Below are 25,514 nucleotides of genomic sequence, written 5' to 3'. Positions count from 1 at the left end.
GAGGAATGACACACAGATTTCTAAGTAAAGATGCCCCAAATGTTTTAGTTTTTAAGGTAAGTATTTACTAAAAGTGATGTCATGAGATGTGATAGGTCCTGTTAGAGGAACCCCAACAGCTCACGATTTGATATTACATAGAGATAACATCTTATATAACTAGTCAAATGTTAAAGGGGTTGTCCGGGTTCAGAGCTGAACCCGGACATACCCTTATTTTCACCCAGGCAGCCCTCCTGAGCCTGGCATCGGAGCATCTCATGCTCCGATGCGCTCCCGTGCCCTGCGCTAGATCGCGCAGGGCACAGGCTCTTGTGTTTACAATAACACACTGCCGGGCGGTAACTTCCGCCCAGCAGTGTGTTCGGTGATGTCACCGGCTCTGAGGGGCGGGCTTTAGCTCTGCCCTAGCCGTTTTACTGGCTAGGGCAGAGCCAAATCCCGCCCATCAGTGCCGGTGACGTCACCGGGCTGCCTGTCAGCCCCATAGAGAGCCCGGTATGTCACCGGAACTCAGAAAAATGCCTTTGCCCTGCGCGATTTAGCGCAGGGCAAAGGAGAGCATCGGAGCATGAACTGCTCCGATGCTCATGTCAGGGGGGCTGCCGGGGTGAAAATGGAGGGATGTCCAGGTTCAGCTCTGAACCTGGACAACCCCTTTAAGGCATTTCTGAAATCTGACCTGAGGGCTGAAATTCAGAAACGCCGCATTAGAGGAACACCAAGCCTAGAAAAGAATGATAGAAGAACGCGCGGAATGTCTTGCATCTTCCAGAAGAGATTGGGGATGAAAAACCAGTATCACCTATCCACGGGATAAGAAATGAACCATCACTGGTCCAGAGGATAGGTCACCAGTATTAAAGTCTTGGAAAAGCTTTTTAAGGGCTCATTCAGACGGCGGTATGCTGTCTGCAAAAACGCGGATCAGTTTTTTTGCAGATTAGATGCAGACCTATCCCTTTCTATGGGGCTCTTTTATTCCGTTCTACGGCTCCGCAAAACAAATAAAACACTTGTCAGTGAAAATCAGGACGTGGCCCCATTGAAGTCTGAAGGTCCGCAAAAATGCAGAATGCAATCTGGTTTTGCAGACATACTTAACTGTCTGCAGAAAAATGGATCCGCATTTTGCGGACATCATACTGCCGTCTGAATGAGCCCTAACACTCTGGGGCACATTTACTAAAGACGGGCCTTTTATACACCAATCTTAGGCCTCATGCACGCGACCATAAGCATTTTGCGGGCCGCAAAATGCGTATCAACGAAATAAAGATACTGTCTGTTTTGCCTCCAAATATAGGCCATGTTCTATCTTTTTGCAGAACGGACAGACGGAGGCGGGAAGCACACAGATCATCCTTGTGCTTTCTGTATGTCCGTTCTGCAAAATGACACCAGGCCACTGACCCATTGAAGTCAATGGGTTTGCAAAGAAATAAAAACTGGACCACAAGATGCATACGGTTGTGTGCACAAAGCCTTCGTATAAATTCCGCTGGAGTAAGATTTATTAAAGGGGTTATCAAAGACAGAAAAATAAGAATAAAAATGTCCCCCATCTGCCCAGGCCTCTCACACTGAGTCTACTTACCTGGCTCCCCGTGCCGCTCCTGGCCTCCGGTGCTTCTCCCTGTGCGCGGATGGAAACATCCGGTGTCAGGGGAGCAGCCAATGGCGGGGGTGACGGGGACGAGCCTCCCTAGCATCACCCGCGATGCTACGGAGGCTCGTCCCCGTCCGCTGCTGCCCATGACACCGGATGTTTTCATCCGAGCACGGGGAGAAGCAGCAGCGGTGCAGGGAGCCAGGTAAGTACATTCAGTGTGAGGGGCCTAAGCATATGGGGGACATTTATTAGTCTCAGATAACCCCTTTAAGAGGTGCACACCTTTTAACAAATGTACCGCATCTTGTACTGCCCATGTGCCACATGCTGCAATCTATGCCGGTTCCTAGCTTTCGGCTATAATTGACACCAAATGATTGTAAATGTGTCCCTCCTCTGTTCAGCTCCGTCGACTTCTCTAGAGAGAGAATGGCGGAGAACTGTCAAAAGTCTCCAGTTTTGTGCAGAATGCCTTTTGATCTGAAATTTGCAACTTTTCTGCCAGAATTGGCGTGCAACTTTGGTAAGCGTGCTGCAAACAGAGCCATGGCGGAGGTGGATTGTTCTACAGCAAGACGCGGGACAGTGAGAGGGGATATAGCCGACCTCCTGGGAAATACATATCAACACCAGACAACATAGGAGGATGGAGAGATCTGCAGAGAGAATTTCTAAGGTCAGTGTTCCTTTAGTGCCAAAACATCCGCTCTCCAATTTTAGATGAATGGCACAATGATTGAGACATGGGGGCTGTAGAATTTGACTAAGAAGATAATTACCGCCGCCACGTGCCGGATTATTGGATATTATTTCGCCCTACACAGTCTCTAATACCTCAAGGCCGTCCAACCAGTCGCTGCCATTTCTGCCACTTCATTCTGTTTCAATGATAATATTAATATTTGATTAAGCGCTAGGATAAAAAAATACAATTAAAAATATAACTTCTTTGAGATCCAGAATAGATTTTATGCTTTCAAATAGATTTTGCCCCCCCTGTTTTAGACATAATATGGCTTTTACACTGATAAAATCAAAATCTTAAAAAAAAAAAATACAGTACTGTCACGGTGAAAGGCGTAATAAACATCTCGCAGGTTCTTCTCGAAAAGTCTTTTTGGTGGCCCGCACAGGAAGCAAAACCGGCTGTGTTTCGGTAAGTGTGGCTTGAGGCACTGTTTGGTGGTAGCTGCCTGGTGGAGTTCCAGTTCTCCATCACTTGTCCCTTGTTAGCACCGTTTCTGTCAGCTGAATGAGAGCGTCTCTCTCGGGGGACGGCTGCAGTTTGCTGATCTCTCGGATTGCTTCGCTACAGTAGCGCTGGGCGAGGTAGGTGGTTTGGTGGACACCTTCACTCTGGTCAGCAGACAGAAAGACAAGTTACTCGTCGGCTCAGGTTATCATACAGTGACGGCATCACGTTTTCTGATCTCTGGTCACTGGCGGCGGATTCACCAATAATCTAATATCTATGGAGGCTGGACATCAAGGTCACGATTAGAGGGGAATCAAGGAGGTAAATGAGTCTCTGCTGGAGATAAGCGGTGACAGGTTCCTGGACTTGCTCTATTGGGTGTTTAGGTGTAATTTTTTACGAGCACCCACATATAGCCCAATGTGTACTAACGGGACATGTCCTCAAACATGGCAGTGTGAACATCTATGTAATACAGAGCTGTAACATGGCATCTATCACCAACTGGCTCGTGCTGTACCACAGTGCATCTACGATTTTATACTGAGCCCCCCGGGGTTAGGCTGGCACCACTGTATGTAGTACTATTGAGGTATTGCTTCTAGAGGACAATACGGTCTCTGTGGGTCCATAAGGATGCCAGAAGGCACTGCACTAGATCTGCGCATACAGGTCCTTCTAAAAAAATTAGCATATTGTGATAAAGTTCATTATTTTCTGTAATGTACTGATAAACATTAGACTTTCATATATTTTAGATTCATTACACACAACTGAAGTAGTTCACGCCTTTTATTGTTTTAATATTGATGATTTTGGCATACAGCTCATGAAAACCCAAAATTCCTATCTAAAAAAATTAGCATATTTCATCCGACCAATAAAAGAAAAGTGTTTTTAATACAAAAAAAATCAACCTTCAAATAATTATGTTCAGTTCTGCACTCAATACTTGCTCGGGAATCCTTTTGCAGAAATGACTGCTTCAATGCGGCGTGGCATGGAGGCAATCAGCTTGTGGCACTGCTGAGGTGTTATGGAGGCCCAGGATGCTTCGATAGCGGCCTTAAGCTCATCCAGAGTGTTGGGTCTTACGTCTCTCAACTTTCTCTTCCCAATATCCCACAGATTCTCTATGGGGTTCAGGTCAGGAGAGTTGGCAGGCCAATTGAGCACAGTAATACCATGGTCAGTAAACCATTTACCAGTGGTTTTGGCACTGTGAGCAGGTGCCAGGTCGTGCTGAAAAATGAAATCTTCATCTCCATAAAGCTTTTCAGCAGATGGAAGCATGAAGTGCTCCAAAATCTCCTGATAGCGGCTGCATTGACCCTGCCCTTGATAAAACACAGTGGACCAACACCAGCAGCTGACATGGCACCCCAGACCATCACTGACTGTGGGTACTTGACACTGGACTTCAGGCATTTTGGCATTTCCCTCTCCCCAGTCTTCCTCCAGACTCTGGCACCTTGATTTCCGAGTGACATGCAACAGTCCAGTGCTGCTTCTCTGTAGCCCAGGTCAGGCGCTTCTGCCGCTGTTTCTGGTTCAAAAGTGGCTTGACCTGGGGAATGCGGCACCTGTAGCCCATTTCCTGCACACGCCTGTACACGGTGGCTCTGGATGTTTCTACTCCAGACTCAGTCCACTGCTTCCGCAGGTCCCCCAAGGTCTGGAATCGGTCCTTCTCCACAATCTTCCTCAGGGTCCGGTCACCTCTTCTCGTTGTGCAGCGTTTTCTGCCACACGTTTTCCTTCCCACAGACTTCCCACTGAGGTGCCTTGATACAGCACTCTGGGAACAGCCTATTCGTTCAGAAATTTCTTTCTGTGTCTTACCCTCTTGCTTGAGGGTGTCAATGATGGCCTTCTGGACAGCAGTCAGGTCGGCAGTCTTACCCATGATTGCGGTTTTGAGTAATGAACCAGGCTGGGAGTTTTTAAAAGCCTCAGGAATCTTTTGCAGGTGTTTAGAGTTAATTAGTTGATTCAGATGATTAGGTTAATAGCTCGTTTAGAGAACCTTTTCATGATATGCTAATTTTTTTAGATAGGAATTTGGGGTTTTCATGAGCTGTATGCCAAAATCATCAATATTAAAACCATAAAAGGCTTGAACTACTTCAGTTGTGTGTAATGAATCTAAAATATATGAAAGTCTAATGTTTATCAGTACATTACAGAAAATAATGAACTTTATCACAATATGCTAATTTTTTTAGAAGGACCTGTATAGCTTTGGCGGGTGAATGAGGCCTAATGCTACACTGAAAAAAACAAACAAAAAAGAACTGATAGTGTTCAAGGCCATTTTCTGGCCATCAACCCTCCCCCCATAGTGCCCCCAGTATTATGAATGCCCCACCCGTTAGCGGCCCCCAGTATTATGAATGCCCCACCCGTTAGCGGCCCCCAGTATTATGAATGCCCCACCCGTTAGCGGCCCCCAGTATTATGAATGCCTCACCCGTTAGCGGCCCCCAGTATTATGAATGCCCCACCCGTTAGCGGCCCCCAGTATTTTGAACAGCCCCCCCGTATTATGAATGCCCCCATTAGTGGCCCCCAGTATTATGAATGCCCCCTCCCGCTTTGCAGCCCCAGTATTATGACTGCCCCAATTAGTGGCTCCCAGTATCCCCCTTTCGCCCTTATTCTGCTTGTGTCAAAAAAAACTAAAACATCCTGTTAATACGTTTAACTAAAGCTGCGCTCTCCCCTGTTCCCCTGTACAGCACTTACGAACAAGCTTCCATAGCAGGCAGAGCGGACGGCAGCAGTAACGTCACTCACTGTCAGTGAGTGACGTTACTGCTGCCGTCCGCTCTGCCTGCTTTGGAAGCTTGTTCGTAAGTGCTGTACAGGGGATACAGGGGAGAGCGCAGCGTTAGTTAAACCTAATAACAGGATAAGGATTAATGATTATAAATACTTCGGTGAGCAGCGGGGCCCGGTGTAAGAGTACAGTGGTTCCGGACACCGCAACCCCCTCTCTCCCGACTCATACATCGCAGACTGCGATGTAAAATGGAAGCATTCGCCCCATAAGACGCAGGGGCATTTCCCCCCCAAATGGATGAGGTGTTCAATAAATAAAAAATACTAACTCCTAAATGTGTACCCATTTTTTTTTTTTGTGCACTCCTGTCTAAATGGCTGTTAAAAATGGTCTCATTGATTTCAATGGGGTCTGTCTGGCCCTGAAAACAGACACAAAAGGACATGCCACTATTCACTGGCCCTTAGAATAAAAACATCTATGTGAATAGTCTTTGAATTGACTTCAATTGGTTCTAAAAAAAATGGCCGTTACAAAAAAAGGCTGTTGCACGACTGTTGCTCTCTGCCGTGTGATCGTAGCTGAAGCGTCACTTAAGTACCAGAAATACATTACAGAGTGTGATTTTCTGTCTACACAATTCCTTTACAGTTTGTCGGAGTTCCCTTATGCTGGTCTGTGGTGAACGTTCCCGGCAGTCAGTAACATTACGTTTGTATCCCCATATTGTGTCTTACCTGTCTGACATACTGCCATGCTTGTTCAACGTCTCCCGGTAAACTGAATCTCCTCATTATCAAAGCGTTCAGCTCGGGGAACTACAGGCAGGAGACACACCATTAATAATCATACAATATCCACATTACACTGGGACTGCCGATTAGATCAGTCATGGTATAGGACGACAGGGAAAGCCTGATGTGAATTGTTTCATATTACACACCAAATATAAGAGGTACGCTGAACCAATCATACAGAAAATGGAATAGAAGATGCAGGGTTTATTCTGCCATGCCTCACCTTTTGACAAGCGAATAAAACTGGACCGGTGGCTAATCCTAATTTCAGATCTGCAGCCGCTGGTTTTCCCAACTGATCAGCACAAGATGTATAATCTAAGACATCATCGATGAGCTACAAGGTGGAAAACATTAGACGTGATGTAAGCAATAACGTAACAACTGCCCCCATAGATTGTGGGGATACGGGGTGTCCAGTGAAAATCGCTTTTAGCATCTACAATAATGACAAAGTGATGTTTAAAGGGAACCTGTCACCGGGATTTTGTGTATAGAGCCCCCAGTCCCCATAGCTCTGTGTGCTTTTATTGTGTAAAAAAATCGATTTGATACATATGCAAATTAACCTGAGATGAGTCCTGTCCCTGACTCATCTCACGTACAGGACTCCTCTCAGGTTAATTTGCATATGTATAAAATTGTATTTTTTTTACACAATAAAAGCACACAGAGCTATGAGGACTGGATATTGCGGATGTGCTAGCGGCCATCTAGCAACCCATGGCCTCAGCTCTATACACAAAATCCCGGTGACAGGTTCCCTTTAAGCCTAAATCATGCAAAATACACTGAGCTTGAAGCTCTGCCACTAGCCATTCTTACCCTGGAAGACCCAAACCTTCCAAGGCCAAGCTTAACGTGTCCCTAAATGTTTAAAAAAGTTTTAGTTGAAGTGTTAGAAATGCCCTAAAAATAATTTTTCGAATATACTTTATTTTCTACATTTTACCACCAGTAGAGGCCCCTGAAGTTCCTGCCTCCTGAGTGCTATTCACTGCAGGTCATATAGAATCCGTACACTGCAGCCATGTATGTGGTGTACGGATACTGGTTCGTACAATATGCTCTGCGCGGCTACAGTGAGCGATGTATCGGCAGAAGCACACCCCGCTACTCCTGCCTGTGCCCTCCTCTGAAGGCTTTGCCATAGAACACCTGGGCAGGATACCCTAAACCAGGGATCAGCAACATTCGGCACTCCAGCTGCTGTGAAACTACAGATCCCAGCATGCACACTTACTTGGCTGCTATTGTAACGCCCATAAAAGTGCAGAGAGGATTCTGGGAGTTGTAGAACAGCTGGAGGTTGCAGATTCCTGCCCTGCAGAGATTTAAGCGGGGCGCAATGAGAACAGACAGAAGCAGCCATGTGCTGTGCAGAGCTCCTGCCTGTCCTCGCTGCATATAACATTGGTGTAGGGCAGGAATGTCAAATTAGTTGCCCTCCAAACTACAACTCCCAGCATGCCCTGATAGCTGGCTGGAAGTTGTAGTTTTGCAGTAGCTGGAGGGCCACGAATTTGACATATGTGGTGTAGTATCCTGCACTGAGGTTCTATATGGCAGAGGGCAAAGGCAAGAGCAGCGAGGTGTCCTCCTGCCAGTACAGCGGTCACTACAGCGCATATTGTACATAACAGTATCCGTACACCTCACACATGGCTGCAGTGCACGGATTCTCTATGCGCTCAGGAGGAAGGAACTTCAGGGGCCTATTTTGGTGGTAAAATTAGAAAGTAAATAAAATATTAGAATAAATATTTTAAGATATACCTAAATGGTCAACTAAAGTTGTATTTTAAAGTGTAACTGCCAATTCTATTTTTATTTGTGTAATGCATAGGGGCAGTGAAACTGACCATTTTTGTAATATACTTTAATTACTGAAATCGGACATTTCTATTAGAAAAATAGCTCTAAAGGGGCCCATTTTGAGCCTTAGCAACGCTCCTCTGTCTTCTGTTTACATAACAGCGGAGACTTGCTAACACTGACTTATGTAAACAGAAGACAGAGGAGCGTTGCTAAGGCTCAAAATGGGCCCCTTTAGAGCTATTTTTCTAATAGAAATGTCCGATTTCAGTAATTAAAGTATATTACAAAAATGGTCAGTTTCACTGCCCCTATGCATTACACAAATAAATATAGAACAGTTACACTTTAAAAAATTTGCATGAGATGATTAATAAAAAATTTCTTTTTCTGGAAAGAGCACAATTTTTTCTCCACAAGTTTTTTTCTGGTACTGCAGTTATGACCATTCATGTAAGTGGTGCAACTTCTGGAAAAAACGCAGGTCATTTTGTGCTACAAGGAATATGAAGGAGGATTTCTTAACTGAGATACTGGAAGATACAATCAAGGTAATATCTACCTGGAAGGCTATGCCTATGTTCTTTCCATACTGGTATGCAATCTCATGGACCGCAGGATCAGGAGAGGCCAAGATTGACACCTGAAATTAGAGAAATGCACTGTAAATACCCTCCTTTGCACATATATATATTTTTTAGACAAAGACTATAGTTTTACTAGGAACAGGTAGTTCTTAAGAGTCACAAACGTCCTAAGCTGGGTCTCCCTTGGACCCTTGGATACGTCTGATGTAAATAGATCAGTATCTGCATAGTAGGGTGGGCCATCAGTTGAGCGTTTACCCCAGGTAATCATTGACGAGGACCTGTTGTAGGACAGTGTATTCCCAATGCAGTAACATTTTTGGGAGCATCTATTCTTTGACTCTGCGTTATGTTCCTCATTTATTCCTCAATGCAGGAGGAATAACATGCACAATGCAGTGTTCTAACAACAGAACTTGTATTTTAGGGGTATTTGTCGCAAACTGTGACAGATCCCCTTTAACTTTGAGGATGCAGCAAGAAGCCATCATAATAGAAGAACCACCATTAAATGGGTTTTCCAGCACTCAAACATTAATGACCCACAGGAGAATAAGGGTCCGACTCCCTGCACCCCTGCCGATCAACTGTCTAAAGGGGGCAAGCGCTGCGGCCATAGAATACCAAGCAGAGCGCCATACATTGTATTGTGGCTGTTCTTTGTATTGCAGCTCGGTTCCATTCACCTGAATGGGAGCGAGCTACACAAAGGCCATGTGACCAATGGACATGATGTCACAGGCCGAGGAAGAGTTCATGGTTATCGCCCAAGCGATGGGGCCCCATCAACAGCTGATCCGTGGGGGTGCTGAGAGATGGATCTCCATTAATCAGATAGATATTGACCTATCCTTATGAAAGGTCATCGATACTGAAATCCTGGACGACCCCTTTAACGGGGCTGTCCAGTGTCATGATATTAATGACTAATCCTCAGGATTGCTCATCAATATGAAATTGGCGGGGGTCCAACACACCCACACTGTTCAACTGTTTAAAGTTTCGTGTGAGTGCTACCCCTCTTCAGTGTTTACCTGCACGCCGTTTAGATTGTAGCGGTGATGAAACTGCAGGTAACCACTAAAGAGGACAACCACCGTAGCTGATCAAGGGAGTCAGACCCCCGCCGATCTGATATCGATAGCCTGAGAATAGATCATCAATGTCATGACTCTGCACAACCCCTTTAATTATCTACCAATGTTAATAAAAATCTATTTGGGAGGACGTGAGTGAACGCAGTCTGCTAACTGCTGTCCAGCCTGTGTGTAACGATCTGTATAAGGCCTCTTGGATACAACCATATGTATTTTGCGGTCTGCAAAAAAATATGGACGACATCCGTGTGCATTCCGTATTTTGCGTAACAGAACAGCTGGCCCCTAATAGAACAGTCCTATCCTTGTCCGTAATGCGGACAATAATAGGACATGTTCTATTTTTTGGGGAAAAACGGAAACGGAATGCACATGGGAGTACCTTACTTTTTTTGCGGACCCATTGAAATAAATGGTTCCGTATATGGAATGGAAACGGAATGAAAATACGTTCGTGTGCAAGAGGCCTAACTGGGGGAGATTTTCCTATGGTGTTGTAAGATTAACGAGCCTACGAAGGGCAAATTGCTTAAAAGTATTAAAATGGTGCACGTTCCCCGATAATGGCATACAGCACACAGTCATCATAACTCATTAGGCAAGTTAGCCACTCGTACACCAATACTGTGCGTTATGCTTAGAAAATCTCCCCACAGTACTAGAAATAGGAGCCTGTATTGCGCCTCCTGCTAACACGAGAGCTCAGTTTGCTGCATTTAGCTAGAGAAAATGCGGAACGTACATACTGCTTTACAGCTGTTGGCTATCAGACTCGCCGTCTTCTTAAACGTCTTCTCGAGGTAGTGAGCAAATCGTTCATTTTCATTTTCTTTGGAGCCCAACTGAAGAAATTCACCTAAATAGCATATGATAATGAAGATTAATGCATGGGTAAATATCCATAGGGGATCATTTAAAACTCAGTTACCAATGAAAGCATTGTGCTATGGCTATATGTGAGGGCAGGATGCGGAGGTGGGGATATGTAATCTGAAAAGCCGGCCATGGGCACCACCAGTGTGTGCATGAAAGGAACTGTAGTGCACGGGGTCCACCCCTTCAGTAACAGCAGACCGCCCCTAGTTGTCACAGCAATCACCCCTTCCACAGGTGATTACAGAAGGCCATCTCCTCAATCCTCAGCGACCTTACAAAAGCACAAAGGCAATATTTAAATTATATATAAAATTTTTACTAACCACGTACTAAGTCTTCGATGACCTGAGATAACACAGAGATAACTGTGGCATTTCCAATTCGTGCCAGGGCTACAGAGGCTGCAGACAATATGTAATCGCCTGCCAGGACAGCCTGAAAAACAACCAGAAATAAAACAGGTTAGACAATTATACCCGCCTGTCCCTGATCTCACACCATGTAATACAGTGTAATATGATCGTTACGGGTCACACCGAGTACAGCTCCCTCCACAGGAGCCTCACCAAAATCATGGAAAGGCTGACTAGTCATTCTAGGTTGTTACGGGAATGCGCTCAGCAATATGTCTATTAGAAGACGACTATGGGGGTCATTTATCATTCTGAAATACTCCTAAATTTGGCATATTTCAGGCGCAGATTGTGATGCAACAGCTAGTTGCGTGGCAATCTGCGACTTCGCCCCACTGACCCCAGGTCTAAAAAAAGTGAGTATGGCGTGGAAGGGGACGAGCCGGAAGGCCCCTCATTTACCATTTTCTACGGCGTAGAAAAAGGTCTAAGGGTCTATTCACACATCCGTAAGTGTTTTGCTGATCCACAAAACACGGACACTGGCAATGTGCATTCCGCAATTTGTGGACCGCACATCACCAGCACTATAATTGCAATTGCGGACATGATTAGGCATTTTCTGACAAGAATAGGACATGTCCTATTTTTTTGCAGAAACAGAAGCATGGATGCGGAGGTGCGGATCCGGACAGCACATTCCGGCCCCATTGAAAATAAATGGGTCTGCACCCGTTCCGCAAAATTGCGGAATGGATGCAGACGTGTGAATGGACCCTTAAAGGGGTATTATCATCTTAATGATCACTGTTAAATCTGTTAATGATTTAACAGTGATCATTTTTCTAAATATATTTAATTAACAAATCCCCACCCCTTAGAAAAAAATAAACCTATACTTACCTGACTGTTGTCTTCCGTCTCTCCTGGTTACGGCCACCGCTCTTCTCAGGAATCGCGGTGGCCGCGCGCAGACGTCGGCGTGCACATTCAGTACAGTGCGCGGCCCGGCCGGGAGAAGACATCAATGAAGATGGAGCCCGCCCCCTGCCGAAACCAGGAAGTGGACAGCGCGCCGGGAGCAGGTAAGTATAAACCTGTCTCTTGAGAAAACTCCTTTAATCTAAGACTGCTAGGAAGCAGTCTTACATTTAGAACTGCCGCTGGATGCGCTGAAGTTACGGAGAAGCCTCCGTCTCTTCATAACTTCGGCGATCCCCCGCCAGCTTAGGGCTCTATTAAGACCGGCATCTAAAATGCCAGTCTTAATAAATGTGCCCCTATATGTCTATTAGCAGACAACTCCTCTGATTCAGATAGCAGCAGCTGCGGTGAATGTAAATCCCCCGAGCTATCCTCTAGGCGGCATCAGCGGAATATTATGGACATTTCCAACGGCCTGTGTCTCGATGCTCTGTAAGGCTACTTTCACACTAGCGTTCGCCGGTCCGCTCGTGAGCTCCGTTTGAAGGGGCTCACGAGCGGACCCGAACGCCTCCGTCCAGCCCTGATGCAGTCTGAATGGAGCGGATCCGCTCAGACTGCATCAGTCTGGCGGCGTTCAGCCTCCGCTCCGCTCGCCTCCGCACGGACAGGCGGACAGCTGAACGCTGCTTGCAGCGTTCGGGTGTCCGCCTGGCCGTGCGGATCCGTCCAGACTTACAATGTAAGTCAATGGGAACGGATCCGCTTGAAGATGTCACCATATGGCTCAATCTTCAAGCGGATCCGTCCCCCATTGACTTTACATTGAAAGTCTGAACGGATCCGCTCAGGCTGCTTTCACACTTAGAATTTTTTCTAAGTTATTAATGCAGACGGATCCGTACTGAACGGAGCCTCCGTCTGCATTAATATGATCGGATCCGTTCAGAACGGATCCGATCGAACGCTAGTGTGAAAGTAGCCTAACTGCTCCAAATCCTCAAAATATTCTGTTGATACTGCCTGGAGGGCAGCTCTGCATGTCTTCTGAATGTAGACAAGACCACCGCCACACTCCTTTGGTGCAGATTATCTTGCCCAAGAACAAAATAAATGGGCATGATAAACTCAAACTGCTTGATGCTTTGTGTCCCCAAAATCTGCCATCGGCGTGAACTCAGGATAACCCCGTACACATTACATAGTTGGGTGGTCTCAATGAAATCGGTGGATTCAACCGTCATTAATGTGTATGGACAGTAAAATTTAAAGGGGTTTTCTGAGTGTTTTTCAAGAGTTTTTATTACTGATGACCTATCCACAGGGTAGGTCATAAGTATCTGATCGGTGGAATCTGACACTCAGGACCCCCCCCCCCCAATCAGCTGTTTGAGAAGGCAGTGGTGGAGCTGTGTGACGTCACTTTCATTGATCACATGGCCTTGGCGCAGCTCAGACCCATAGAAGTGAATGGGTGGCGCTGTGCTTGGTAAGATGTGAGGAGGCCGCAGTCTCTTCAAACAGCTGATTGGCAGACCCCCCCCCCACCGATGACATGCTGATAACCTATCCTCAGGATAAGTCATCAGTATCAAACACTCAGACAACCCCTTTAAATGCGGTGCCAGTGTTTCTGTTGCATCTGCTATAACTGAACACAATTTACCTTTCTTTCACCCCATATCTGGTTGACCGTCTTCTTTCCCCTCCGTGAATCAGAACCATCGATAACATCATCGTGTACTAGACTCGCCGTGTGGATCATTTCAGCAATGACTGCAATAGACCGTTGGGTGGGGTGCACTTCCCTGCAGGGACAGAGAAAGGATGACATCACACCTCCACCCCTGAACAGATTGGTACCTAATGGGATTAACGTAACGTGAGAAAACTGCAGCCAATGACCAGATCAGGGAGGATGGAGCCATACTTACCGGCAATTGTTATGGTGGATGTTGCAGGCTCGTGCCATTAACACCACCAGCATTGGCCTCAGTGCTTTCCCTTTTCCATCAAAATAATATTCGCACATTTCCCTCAGCTCCTGCGTCGTCATAAACAGCTCCTGTATAATAAATGGGACAAGCGAGGTCACGGGAAATCATTATTCTGCCCGAGGCATGTGAAGCAGCTATAAAGAAACGTGTCACACGAGGCCACTGCTGCTCACTAGTCACGAGACACCAGCCTCTCGTAGTCGCAGCAGACCACCTCCTAGTAGTCTGATCAAGCCTTTTCTCCAATTCTCCAGTAGTCTCAGCATCTGCATATAATAAACCATCATCTCTCTCAGAAATGCGGACACATATGAACATGGGACCAACACAGATGCCTTCAGCTGCCAAGTGCACATGGAACAGGTCAGCCGGTGTCATAGGGACAAAACTGCTGACAGATGCCCTTTAAAAAACGTAGTAAGAAGAAAGTTTGTCTATTAGTGTATAAGATGACGTCTTGTGTTCTTAAAGGGGTTGTCTCATTTCAGCAAACGGCATTTATCATGTATATAAAAAGTTAAAGGGGTTTTCCAAGACTTGCATACTGAGGACCTATCCTCTGTATAGGTCATCAGTATCTGATCGTGGGGGTCCGTCACCCGGGACATCTTTGCTGGCCTGGTTAATTGTTGCATCGCATTATAGACTGCTCGTATCCAGGGGTTACGACCACCCTGCAATCCAGCACCGGTGGTCATGCAGGTACACTATAGGAAAATGCGCCAGCTTATGTGCACTCCCACGATCCCTGCCACCAGAGGTATGAAGGAATCCGGCCAGCAAAGGAGACAATATGGATAATCACAATACATAAGTAAGTGGAGGGAGACAACCGCTTGAGCAGAGAATAGAAGTTTTCAGTCATTATAGAAAATGTCTTCAAATAGGAACAGCCAAGTCTTATTAAATTTAAAAAAAGGAAGATATTCTTCAGGCTGGTAATGGCGTCCTAGTGACAGATCTATGGATTCAATTTACCGTTCTAGTAAAGAGCGCCGATATATCACGATTGTGTCAAAATGAAATAAGAAGAAAGGAAGATGAAAAGGAAGAGAATATATAAGGTATTCACATATTGGACATGGTGGAAAGAAATACAAAGTATACCAAGAAACCTAAGAATAATTCACTATAAGGTTCTGATGTCATCATGTGCATGAAGAATAATAATAATGTATCGATGATGTCATGTATGAGAGCTACTGCCTGGGTATGAAAATCTATTGTTTGAGGAACCAAAAAGCAATGAGGAGGCAGCACTCAGAGTGTAGTGAGGTTTTTTTCTCCCAGGCTGTGAGCTGCGATTGGCCAGCGCTACAGCCTAGGAGAAAGACGCCCAGCAGAACAAGAGCAGACTCCGCCTACTATAACCAAGTCCCCTAAATCTCCGCCTACTATAACCAATTTCCCGAACATACCGGAGGACATAACGGGAGAACGGAGCGGCGCCCAGGGATAATAGTAAGTGCAGTGAGATCCCTGGGCGCCGCTGTATAGGTCATGATACTTAGTTCACAATGTTTGGACCGATGAAAGGTCCACTAACAGACTGTGCAGCTGTTTTCTTCTTTTCGTTTTTTGGATATTGTTTGAGGACGTGACCATTTGATACCATTCCATTCTACACTCCGACTTTCGCAGTCGGCCTGCCTTTCAATCCGCCATGTGTGAATTATTTCCCAAGAAGAACTGTCTCTAGAACTAACTTTAGCTGCTGGTGGAGTCCAACAATCAAAGCAAGGCTTACCCCTCTGCGGAGCCCAGCAGACAGTCACTTCTGCCCATCTACTCACCTCCTGCTAGGAGGCTACATACAAGCATGTCTATTGCCGGCTGCTGTATATATCGTCCTGCTCTATATGGAACAAGCTCCGAATTCTATATCCGTAGGACTACAAAGGATGAATTACCTTCTTGATATCCTCATAGAGATTCTTCAGATCTCTGCTCCCAAGTTTAAATGGATCCTTGTATTTGGCCTCGCTGTTGGTCTTACTGTAGCAGCACGGTACCCGGGATAAATGGAGAAGCCTGGACTGTGGCCTGCTGGAGAAGATATGAAGAGGGAAGATGTTGAGGAAATATCAAGGTCAAGTGAATAGGTAGAAGGTACAATCCCAATGCAACCCCTTCACAGTGAATCTCCAAAGTCTGGAAACCCAACTCTGGCAATGTCCATTCACAGACCAGAGGACCTGCGATGATGAGGCCCCTGGTCTACTTCCTAATAGCACAGGCTGGAGACATAATCTGATCTATACCAATATCTCCCAGACTTGGGTTAAGCAGTAAAGGGGAGCACACTGTTGGGACAGTACTTGAGGATTGCATCAAGTCCTGTCGCGGTGACCTGACGTGGTGTCACAGTAGACGTGACGTCAGCCCACGTGTGGGACAGCAGCGACCGAGGACAAGGGTATACAGATTGAACAAAACCGACCAGACTAGAATATTTGGAGATTCCCTTTAAATAAGGCAAGACGAGATCTTCCGGGTACTTACCACAAGAGAGTGCTCAGTGAGCTTCTTAAAAACATTGGCTGCGTAAGGGAGCAGTGTACCTGCAAGGGAAGCAAGATGGCACCATGAGAGTCACCGCAAAAACCTCAGAAGAGCTAATTATTACCAGTCTTCAAATGTCAGAAACTGCTGGTGGTTGTCAGTGTAAAGGCCCCTTTAGGCCTCTTGCACACGAACGTGTGCGCCCTGTGGCCATGCTATGGCCCGCAAATTGAGGTCCACAATGCACGAACACCCACCGTGGGGCAGCCACAGCAGCTCGCGGACCTATTCACTTTAATGGGTCCGCGATCCGGCCGTTCAGCAAAAAAATAGGACATGTTCTATCTTTTTGCGGAACGGAAGTACGGGACGAAAACCCCACGGAAGCACTCCGTAGTATCTCCGGATTTTTCGGACCCATTGAACTGAACGGGTCCGCATCCGTGACGTGGAATGCACACGGATTGGTACCCGTGTATTGCGGATCCACAAATACGGTCCGCAATATGGCCACGGGCAGTGTGCCCGATGTTCAGGCAGATTATCGATAACGAACACTTATACATGATTCTGTAGGGGACGGGCGACAGCATTATCGATCGCTCCTCGCCATACTGTGGAGGAGATTGCTGCATGTAAAGGTCTCTTCCACTGACCAAGCAAGTGATTGTCAGGAAGGAACGCTTCCTCCAAGACAATGCTCTGCTCCATCAGGGCGTGGAAAGGGGCCTAAGGGCTCGTTCACACAAACATTTTGCGTTCCGTAGACGGTACTACTCATTTCAATGGGACCGGAAAAAAGATGTGGACAGCACTCTGTGTGCTTAGTGTATACAATATATAAATCGGCACTGCGGGAAATAGAGTGGTGGTGTGCGTGTCCCAGGGCAGGCGTCCCATGTAGATAAAAGGAAAAACGGACCGGCACTCGCTGTTAGTATACAATCTTGTGATTTATTGTCACATTCCAGTGACGTGTTTCGGCATACAATCTGCCTTTATCAAACTGTATGCCAAAACGAGTCAATGGAATGCGACAATAAATCACAAGATTATATAACAGCGAGTGCCGTTCCGTTTTTCCTTTTAGCACTCTGTGTGCTGTCAGCATCCGCTGCTCCGTTCTGTGGCCCCGCAAAAATTATGAGAATGCCGTTTTGCAGACAAGAATAGGCATTTCTTTAATAGGCCTCCTGTTCCGCTTCGCAAATTGCGGAAGGCACACGGGCACCATCTGTTTTTTCCGGATCCGCAAGTTTGTGGACTGCAAAAAAACGGCACAGTCGTATGAACGAGCGCTTAAGGCGATACGGATTGTGTCAGGGTCTGTTCAGGGAAAAAAACTATAGTTTTGAGCACAAGTTTAATCAGTTTTGACTGCGTTCAGTGTTTGCAGTTTTTCTGTCCGGATTGTATCTGAAGAATAATAATCTACATCTCCAGCAACCATCAGTGAAATAAATGTGCTCATGTGCACAGACCCAAAAATGATGCTCATGTGCACAGACCCATTGACATAAATGGGTCAAGATTCAGTCCGGATGCTATGTGTTCACTATATGCATCACGTCCAGATGGAAAACTCGCTTGTATGAAATAGGCCTTATTCACACAGTCAGTGTTCGGTCAGTGATTTCCATCAGTCAATGTGCGCCAAAACCAGGAGTGGGTCAAACACACCAAACAGGTGGAAGTCTTTCCACTACACCTCATCTCTGTGTAGCCTCCAATTTGAGCACAATCACTGATGGAAATCACTGAATGAACACTGATGTGTGAATAAGGGTCCATTCACACGTCCGCAACCGTTCGGCAATTTTGTGGAACAGGTGTGGACCCATTCATTTTCAATGGAGCCGGAATATGCTGTCCGCATCCGGACATTTGCGGATCTGCACTTCCGTTCCGCAAAAAAAAAATAGAACATGTCCTATTCTTGTCCGCAATTGCGGATAAGAAAAGGCACTTTCTATGAGAGTGCCAGCGATGTGCGGGCCGCAAAATGCGGAACGCACATGATGCAGGATTACACTGCTGGGGCTCCGATCAGAGGATGCCACTGCACCAATGAGAGGAGGTGAGGGGACTCTGGCCACTGCCACCAGTGAGAAGGGAAGGGGACCCTGTGGCCACTGCCACCAATGATTTTAATACTGGGGGGTTAAGAGGGGTGGGCGTACTGCGCCACCAATGATAATTAACCTTTTAAACAGGAGGCGGGTGCCGGCAGCAGATCAGCGGCAGTTAACCCTTCAGGTGCAGCACCTGAAGGGTTAACTGCCGCTGATTGCAGCTCCGTGTCAGAGGCAGCACACAGAGCTATGGGGACTGGATATTGCGGATGTGCTAGAAGCAATCTAGCAACCCATGTCCTCAGCTGTATACATGAAATCCAGATGACAGGTTCCCTTTAACCCCTTAAAGGGAACCTGTCACCTGAAAAACGCATATTAAACCGACCACAGTACCTTACAGTATCCCCCAGTGTATTTCTTTCCTCTTTGTGTTTCTTCATACTTGTTAAAAACTCAGTTTTAGGCCTCTTTCACACTACAGTATGTCCATTTCAGTGTTTTGCGGTCCGTTTTTCACGGATCCGTTGTTCCGTTTTTTTGCTTCCGTTGTGGTTCCGTTTCCGTTCCGTTGTTCCGTTTTTCCGTATGGCATATACAGTATACAGTAATTACATTGAAAAAATTGGGCTGGGCATAACATTTTCAATAGATGGTTCCGCAAAAAACGGAACGGATATGGAAGACATACGGATGCATTTCCGTATGTGTTCCGTTTTTTTTGCGGACCCATTGACTTGAATGGAGCCACGGACCGTGATTTGCGGCCAAATATAGGACATGTTCTATCTTTCAACGGAACGGAAAAACGGAAACGGAATGCATACAGAACACATTCCGTTTTTTTTGCGGAACCATTCAAATGAATGGTTCCGTATACGGAACGCAAAAAACGGACCGCAAAACGAAAAAAAAAAACGGTAGTGTGAAAGAGGCCTTAATGTCGGTTGGCGCTGTCTCCGAGTCAGGCTTGTAGTCAAGGGGGCAGCGGCATCCTTGCTTCAAGTAAAGCTAAGCCCGCTTCTTACCCCTCCTCTCTACAATTAAATGGACATGCTGCTGTGATGGCGGGATCGCGCTCTTCTAGCGCATGCGCAGTACGCTGCCTATTACAGCGCGATCCTCACTCACCTGCCTGCATTTTGCTGACTGCAGATGCGCCGGACAGTTCGATCGCGCGCTCGCCTGGCCGTCACGCTGTAACAGGCAGCGTACTGCGCATGCGCTAGAAGAGCACGATCCCGGCATCACGTCCATCTAATTGTAGAGAGGAGGGGTAAGAAGCGGGCTTAGCTTTACTTGAAGCAAGGAGGCCGCTGCCCCCTTGACTTCAAGCGTGACTTGGAGACAGCGCCAACCGACATTAAAACTGCGTTTTTAACAAGTATGAAGAAACACAAAGAGGAAAGAAATACATAACTAGCAACTCACTGGGGGATACTGTAAGGTACTGTGGTCGTTATATATTTTTTTTATTCAGTGATAAATGTGTTTTTTTTTATGTTTACTTTTTTTGGGACCCAGACCCACTTGGTTCTTGAAGATCCAGTGGGTCTGATGTCTGTATAATACAGTACACTATAGTGTATTGAACTGTATTTTACTTTGTCTGAACAGATCTATGCCTTTAGCACAGATCTGTTCAGCACCATGGACAGCAGGATGCTTGAGAAGGCATCCTGTTGCCATGGGAACCTTCCCCGTCTGCCACAACTGAGCAGACGGGGAAAGAGGGGGGCTCCCTCCCCCTCTGTGACCCCATCCTGTCTGGGGGCTGCAAAGGCACAGCAGCCCCCCGATGGGAGAGGGAGGGACCTGCAGTTTGCTGCGATCGCCGATATAACCCCCCACCCCCCGGCGTTGTGACAGGATGCCCGCTGAATGATTTCAGCGGGCATCCTGTTCCGATTAACCCCCGCCGCAATCGAGTTTTAAACTCATGACGTACTGGTCCTTAAGGACTCGGGAAACATGCCGAACCGGTACGTCATGCGCCCCTAAGGGGTTAAGTACCAGGACATAAGGGCGTACCTGTGTCCTGAAGAGGTTAAAGGGCGTCTGTCAGCAGATTTGTCCCTATGACACCGGCTGACCTGTTACATGTGCACTTGGCGGCTGAAGGCATCCGTGTTGGTTCCATGTTCATATGTGTCCGCATTACTGAGAGAAATGATGTTTTAATATATGCAAATGAGCCTCTAGGAGCAACGGGGGCGTTGTCATTACACCTAGAGGCTCTGCTCTCTCTGCAACTGCTGCAATTTGACAGGGCCAGGCAGGTGAGATCATATTTACACTGCCTGGCCCCATCTATCACAGTGGAGAAGGTATGACAGCTGCAGAGAGATTGGAGCCTCTAGGTGTAATGACAACGCCCCTGTTGCTCCTAGAGGCTCATTTGCATATATAAAAACATAATTTTTCTCAGCAATGCGGGCACATATGAACATGGGACCAACACGGAGGTCTTCAGTTGCCGAGTGCACATGTAACAGGTCAGCCAGTGTCATAGGTACAAATCTGCTGACGGATGCCCCTGAAGAAGCCAAAGTCAACACGTGTTGGGCGGTCCGCCATCGGTACTTTCATTATGTAGGTCATCTCTGTGTGCGCTTTTCTATTCTATCAGGTACTTTAGCCCCCGTGGTTTGGTGGCTCACAGGTCACTGCTGTGCGTTAGCACACTGCCTCAATACATAACCCCCTCCACTCGCTGACTCGTGTGACGCCGCGCCATCGGCATTCATTACTATTATGTCATTGTTATCCTCTATCCCTGTGACGGCTAACCTCCAGCACTCCAGCTGTGGTAAAACTACAAGTCCCAAGATGTACACTTGCTTGGCTGTTCTCAGAACTCCACATAAATAAATGGAGCATGCTGGGAGTCGTAGTGTCATCACAGCTGGAGTGCCGGAGGATAGCCATCACTGCATATGCCAACCACAGATGTTCCTGCTTTGTGGGTATTGTTCCCCTTTTTACAGTTTTAATGATATTTTATGAGTGTGAAATAGCGGGAGAGGCCTGACATATCGCAGCAGGGGGAGTCATGGCAGAGCGGAGAGGCGGCGGCACAAGCACTAGATGGCGGCGTGCCTCCCCTCGGGGCACCTTACTGGCTCATTTGCATAACAGACAAACCTGTTTTTCAGAAGATAGAAAACAACAATCCGTAAAAGGAAGGCAGATTTGGAAATAAGGTAGTAAGTGCTATAAGGCAATATCTGCCTCACTTCAGCAAATGGCATTTATCATGTAGAGAAAGTTACTACAAGGCACTTACTAATGTATTGCGATTGTTCATATTGCCTCCTTTGCTGGCCGGATTCATTTTTCCTTCACATTATACCCTGCTTAAATCCAAGGGTTACGACCACCCTGCAATCATGCGGTGGTCATGCTTGCACACTAAAGGCAAAAGCACTAGTCTCTCTGGCGGCCGGGATCACAGGAGCTAACAGACTGCCTTGTATCTGGATTGCAGGGTGGTCGCAACCATGGAAACGAGCAGTGTATAATGTGATGGAGAAATGAATCCGGCCAGCAAAGCAGACAATATGGAGAATCACAATACATTAGTAAGTGGCTTGTAGTAACTTTCTCTACGTGATAAATGCCATTCCCTGAAAGGACACAACCCTTATAACTCCTGGACTATACGGTATATTTGCACAGGACAGAAAACCTGCAGACTTAGGGTCCATTCACACGTGGTGGAATAGGTCAGTATCCGTTCCGCAAATTGCGGACCCATTCATTCTCGATGGGGCAGGAATGGATGTGGACAGCACACAGTGTGCTGTCCGCATCTGCATTTCCGCAGCGCACCCCCAATCTTCCGGGCCGTGGCTCCGGAAAAAAAAAATAGAACATGTCCTATTCTTGTCTGCAATGGTGGACAAGAATAGGCATATTCTATTAGTGCCGGCGATGTGTGGTGCGCAAAATGCGGAACGCACATTGCCGCTGTTCGTGTTGAATGGTGCGTAAAAGCGCGTCTATTACGTTGTAGATGTGTTTTGTGGATTTCGCTCCTTTCCATCTGTAGCATCTGCACGGAAGGCCTCATGCACACGACCATATCTCTTCCTGGCGGGGTGCAAACCACCATTTATATATATATTTGTTTAAACTCCTGTAAAAACTTCCTACCCTTGGCCAAAAAACAGAAAAGAATAGGACATGCTCTTATCTTTTTTTTTCGGGGCCGTGGAAAGCACGGTGTGCATTTGCGGCCCCTTTGAAATGAATGGGTTCCGCATCCGAACTGCAAAAACTGCAGATCAGTTGCGGACTGAAAATACGGTTGTGTGCATGGGGCCTTGCACCGCTGAGATGTTCTGAGCGGCGTGGACGCTAATCTATAACCGACTGTAAAGATTACCCGGAGTCCACAGCTCTGCCCCCGCTGTACGTTATATGCCATGGGGTCAGAGTCTGTAACTTGCCCTTAGTCAAGGGCAGGACGCACACGTCATACGGGGGACAGTAACTATATACATTCATACGCTGGATCCATAAACCGCACAACCCTGTGTCACACAGCCTTTTCACTCCCCTACCCTCTGGTAGGCGTCTTAGAGCCCTACATGGCCGCACCACTAGGCTGAAGAACAGCTTTTACCCCAAAGCAATGAGTCTCCTAAATGCTCAGAGACTATTGCCCCTTCCTAGGATAGAAACTACCACAGACTGAAAGTGACTGCTGCATTCATGACCCCATGATGACCTCTTGTCTGCAGTGGTGTCTGAATCAGTGTATATATACTCACAAGCACTTACTATATATATGCTGTGAACTGTGAATAGTAATGCCTTCTAGTGCAAGGTTTTGTTTTTTTCTAGTGTAATGCTTTAGTTTAAATGTCAGTTCTTGTTCCTCTGTCCATGGAATCTAGGATTGCTCCAAACAACATTTCATTGTATATTGTATTACATTGTATTGTACAGTGACAATAAAGGCATCTTATCTTATCAGGTACAGAAGCAGGTGACCACTGCCATCCCCACTGTGCAAACTGATACCGAACATAGAAGTCAAGAGAATGTGCACAAGCTACAGCGCAGGGAGCGTGACCTGAAATGTATCGCACGAGTAACTGCATCTGTTATATCAGAGCAAATAGCGCACGCGAAAACGAGAAGCGCGCAGTTCAGGACCGGCGTGGAGACAGCAGCACGATGTCTGAGGCCTCATGCTCATGAAAGTACTTTGTTTCCATTGCCGTTCTGTTTTTGTTTTGTTTTTTGCAGATAGGACGCTTTATCAGCTGTGAAGAAATTGCAGCACACAGTACAGGACACCGGCGCGGACGGTACAGCGCAGAGCACACAGTACGGCGGACACAGCCATGTACAGAGCACACAGTACGGCGGACACAGCCATGTACAGCGCAGAGCACACAGTACGGCGGACACAGCCATGTACAGCGCAGAGCACACAGTACGGCGGACACAGCCATGTACAGCGCAGAGCACACAGTACGGCGGACACAGCCATGTACAGCGCAGAGCACACAGTACGGCGGACACAGCCATGTACAGCGCAGAGCACACAGTACGGCGGACACAGCCATGTACAGCGCAGAGCACACAGTACGGCGGACACAGCCATGTACAGCGCAGAGCACACAGTACGGCGGACACAGCCATGTACAGCGCAGAGCACACAGTACGGAGGACACAGCCATGTACAGCGCAGAGCACACAGTACGGCGGACACAGCCATGTACAGCGCAGAGCACACAGTACGGCAGACACAGCCATGTACAGCGCAGCGCACACAGTACGGCGGACACAGCCATGTACAGCGCAGCGCACACAGTACGGCGGACACAGCCATGTACAGCGCAGAGCACACAGTACGGCGGACACAGCCATGTACAGCGCAGAGCACACAGTACGGCGGACACAGCCATGTACAGCGCAGAGCACACAGTACAGGACACAGCCATGTACAGCGCAGAGCACACAGTACAGGACACAGCCATGTACAGTGCAGATCACACAGTACAGGACACAGCCATGTACAGCGCAGAGCACACAGTACAGGACACAGCCATGTACAGCGCAGAGCACACAGTACAGGACACAGCCATGTACAGCGCAGAGCACACAGTACAGGACACAGCCATGTACAGCGCAGAGCACACAGTACAGGACACAGCCATGTACAGCGCAGAGCACACAGTACAGGACACAGCAATGTACAGCGCAGAGCACACAGTACAGGACACAGCCATGTACAGCGCAGAGCACACAGTACAGGACACAGCCATGTACAGCGCAGAGCACACAGTACAGGACACAGCCTTGCACAGTGCAGAGCACACAGTAGGGCTGACAGTCTTGTACAGTGCAGAGCACACAGTAGGGTGGACACAGCCATGTACAGTGCAGAGCACACAGTACAGGACACAGCCATGTACAGTGCAGAGCACACAGTACAGGACACAGCCATGTACAGTGCAGAGCCCACAGTACAGGACACAGCAATGTACAGTGCAGAGCCCACAGTACAGGACACAGCCATGTACAGTGCAGAACACACAGTAGGGCGGACACAGCTGCCGGTTAGAACCAGGCCCGGTGCAGCCTCCACCAATGAGAGCGCTCCGCACACAGCCGCATGTGCCGGTGACACCGTGACCTTCCTCCCTGTCCTCACCTGCCCCGCCGCGCTCCCTCCGCCTGCCGCCCGGCTCCAGCCTCCTCGCAGGCCAGCGTGCACACCTCGCACCCCGGCCAGGGCGGCGGCCACATGATGTCCACAGCACGGCAGCCTCCAGCCCCAGCCCATCCTCAACCTTCACTTGGTTGAGACACCAGACACTCGGCCCTCCGCGCCCCCTGACGCTTGTCCCGGAACCGGACGTTACGAGACGGAAGTCGGAAATGACTGT

The 25,514-nt window shown here is 47.4% G+C and overlaps 1 protein-coding gene across 4 annotated transcripts; it reads right to left on the bottom strand.

The window, feature by feature from the left end:
* Positions 1–1,775: 1,775 nt before the first annotated feature.
* On the bottom strand, positions 1,776–25,505 carry PDSS1 (decaprenyl diphosphate synthase subunit 1). Of its 4 annotated transcripts, none has more exons than XM_044293301.1 (11): positions 25,280–25,505; positions 16,538–16,596; positions 15,946–16,078; positions 13,973–14,103; positions 13,705–13,846; positions 11,085–11,196; positions 10,632–10,741; positions 8,764–8,844; positions 6,610–6,723; positions 6,327–6,407; positions 1,776–2,968 (listed from the first exon to the last, which is right to left on the bottom strand). In XM_044293301.1, the coding sequence occupies exons 1-11, from the start codon at positions 25,409–25,411 to the stop codon at positions 2,828–2,830; spliced, it is 1,236 nt and encodes a 411-aa protein (XP_044149236.1). In that variant the 5' UTR covers positions 25,412–25,505; the 3' UTR covers positions 1,776–2,827. The 4 variants fall into 4 exon arrangements, with proteins under 4 accessions (XP_044149236.1, XP_044149235.1, XP_044149237.1 ...); XM_044293300.1 differs by having other exon boundaries at positions 15,946–16,081; positions 25,280–25,503; XM_044293302.1 differs by having other exon boundaries at positions 15,946–16,081; positions 16,538–16,600; positions 25,279–25,402.
* Positions 25,506–25,514: the final 9 nt, after the last annotated feature.

The sequence above is a fragment of the Bufo gargarizans genome, chromosome 5 (genome assembly GCF_014858855.1).
Source record: "Bufo gargarizans isolate SCDJY-AF-19 chromosome 5, ASM1485885v1, whole genome shotgun sequence".
NCBI classification, from domain to species: Eukaryota; Metazoa; Chordata; class Amphibia; order Anura; family Bufonidae; genus Bufo; species Bufo gargarizans.
This window is presented reverse-complemented; position numbering and strand designations above follow the sequence as displayed.

Bases quoted from the DNA above. Each gene is read 5' to 3' on its own strand.
- PDSS1 (XM_044293300.1), bottom strand. From the start codon at position 25,411: ATGGGCTGGGGCTGGAGGCTGCCGTGCTGTGGACATCATGTGGCCGCC. The intron at 8,845-10,631 runs GTATGTACGTTC...CTCTAATTTCAG, and splicing joins TAGCCAACAGCTGTAAAGCA to GTGTCAATCTTGGCCTCTCC. The intron at 6,408-6,609 runs GTGAGGCATGGC...TCCTGCCTGTAG, and splicing joins TTTTATTCGCTTGTCAAAAG to TTCCCCGAGCTGAACGCTTT.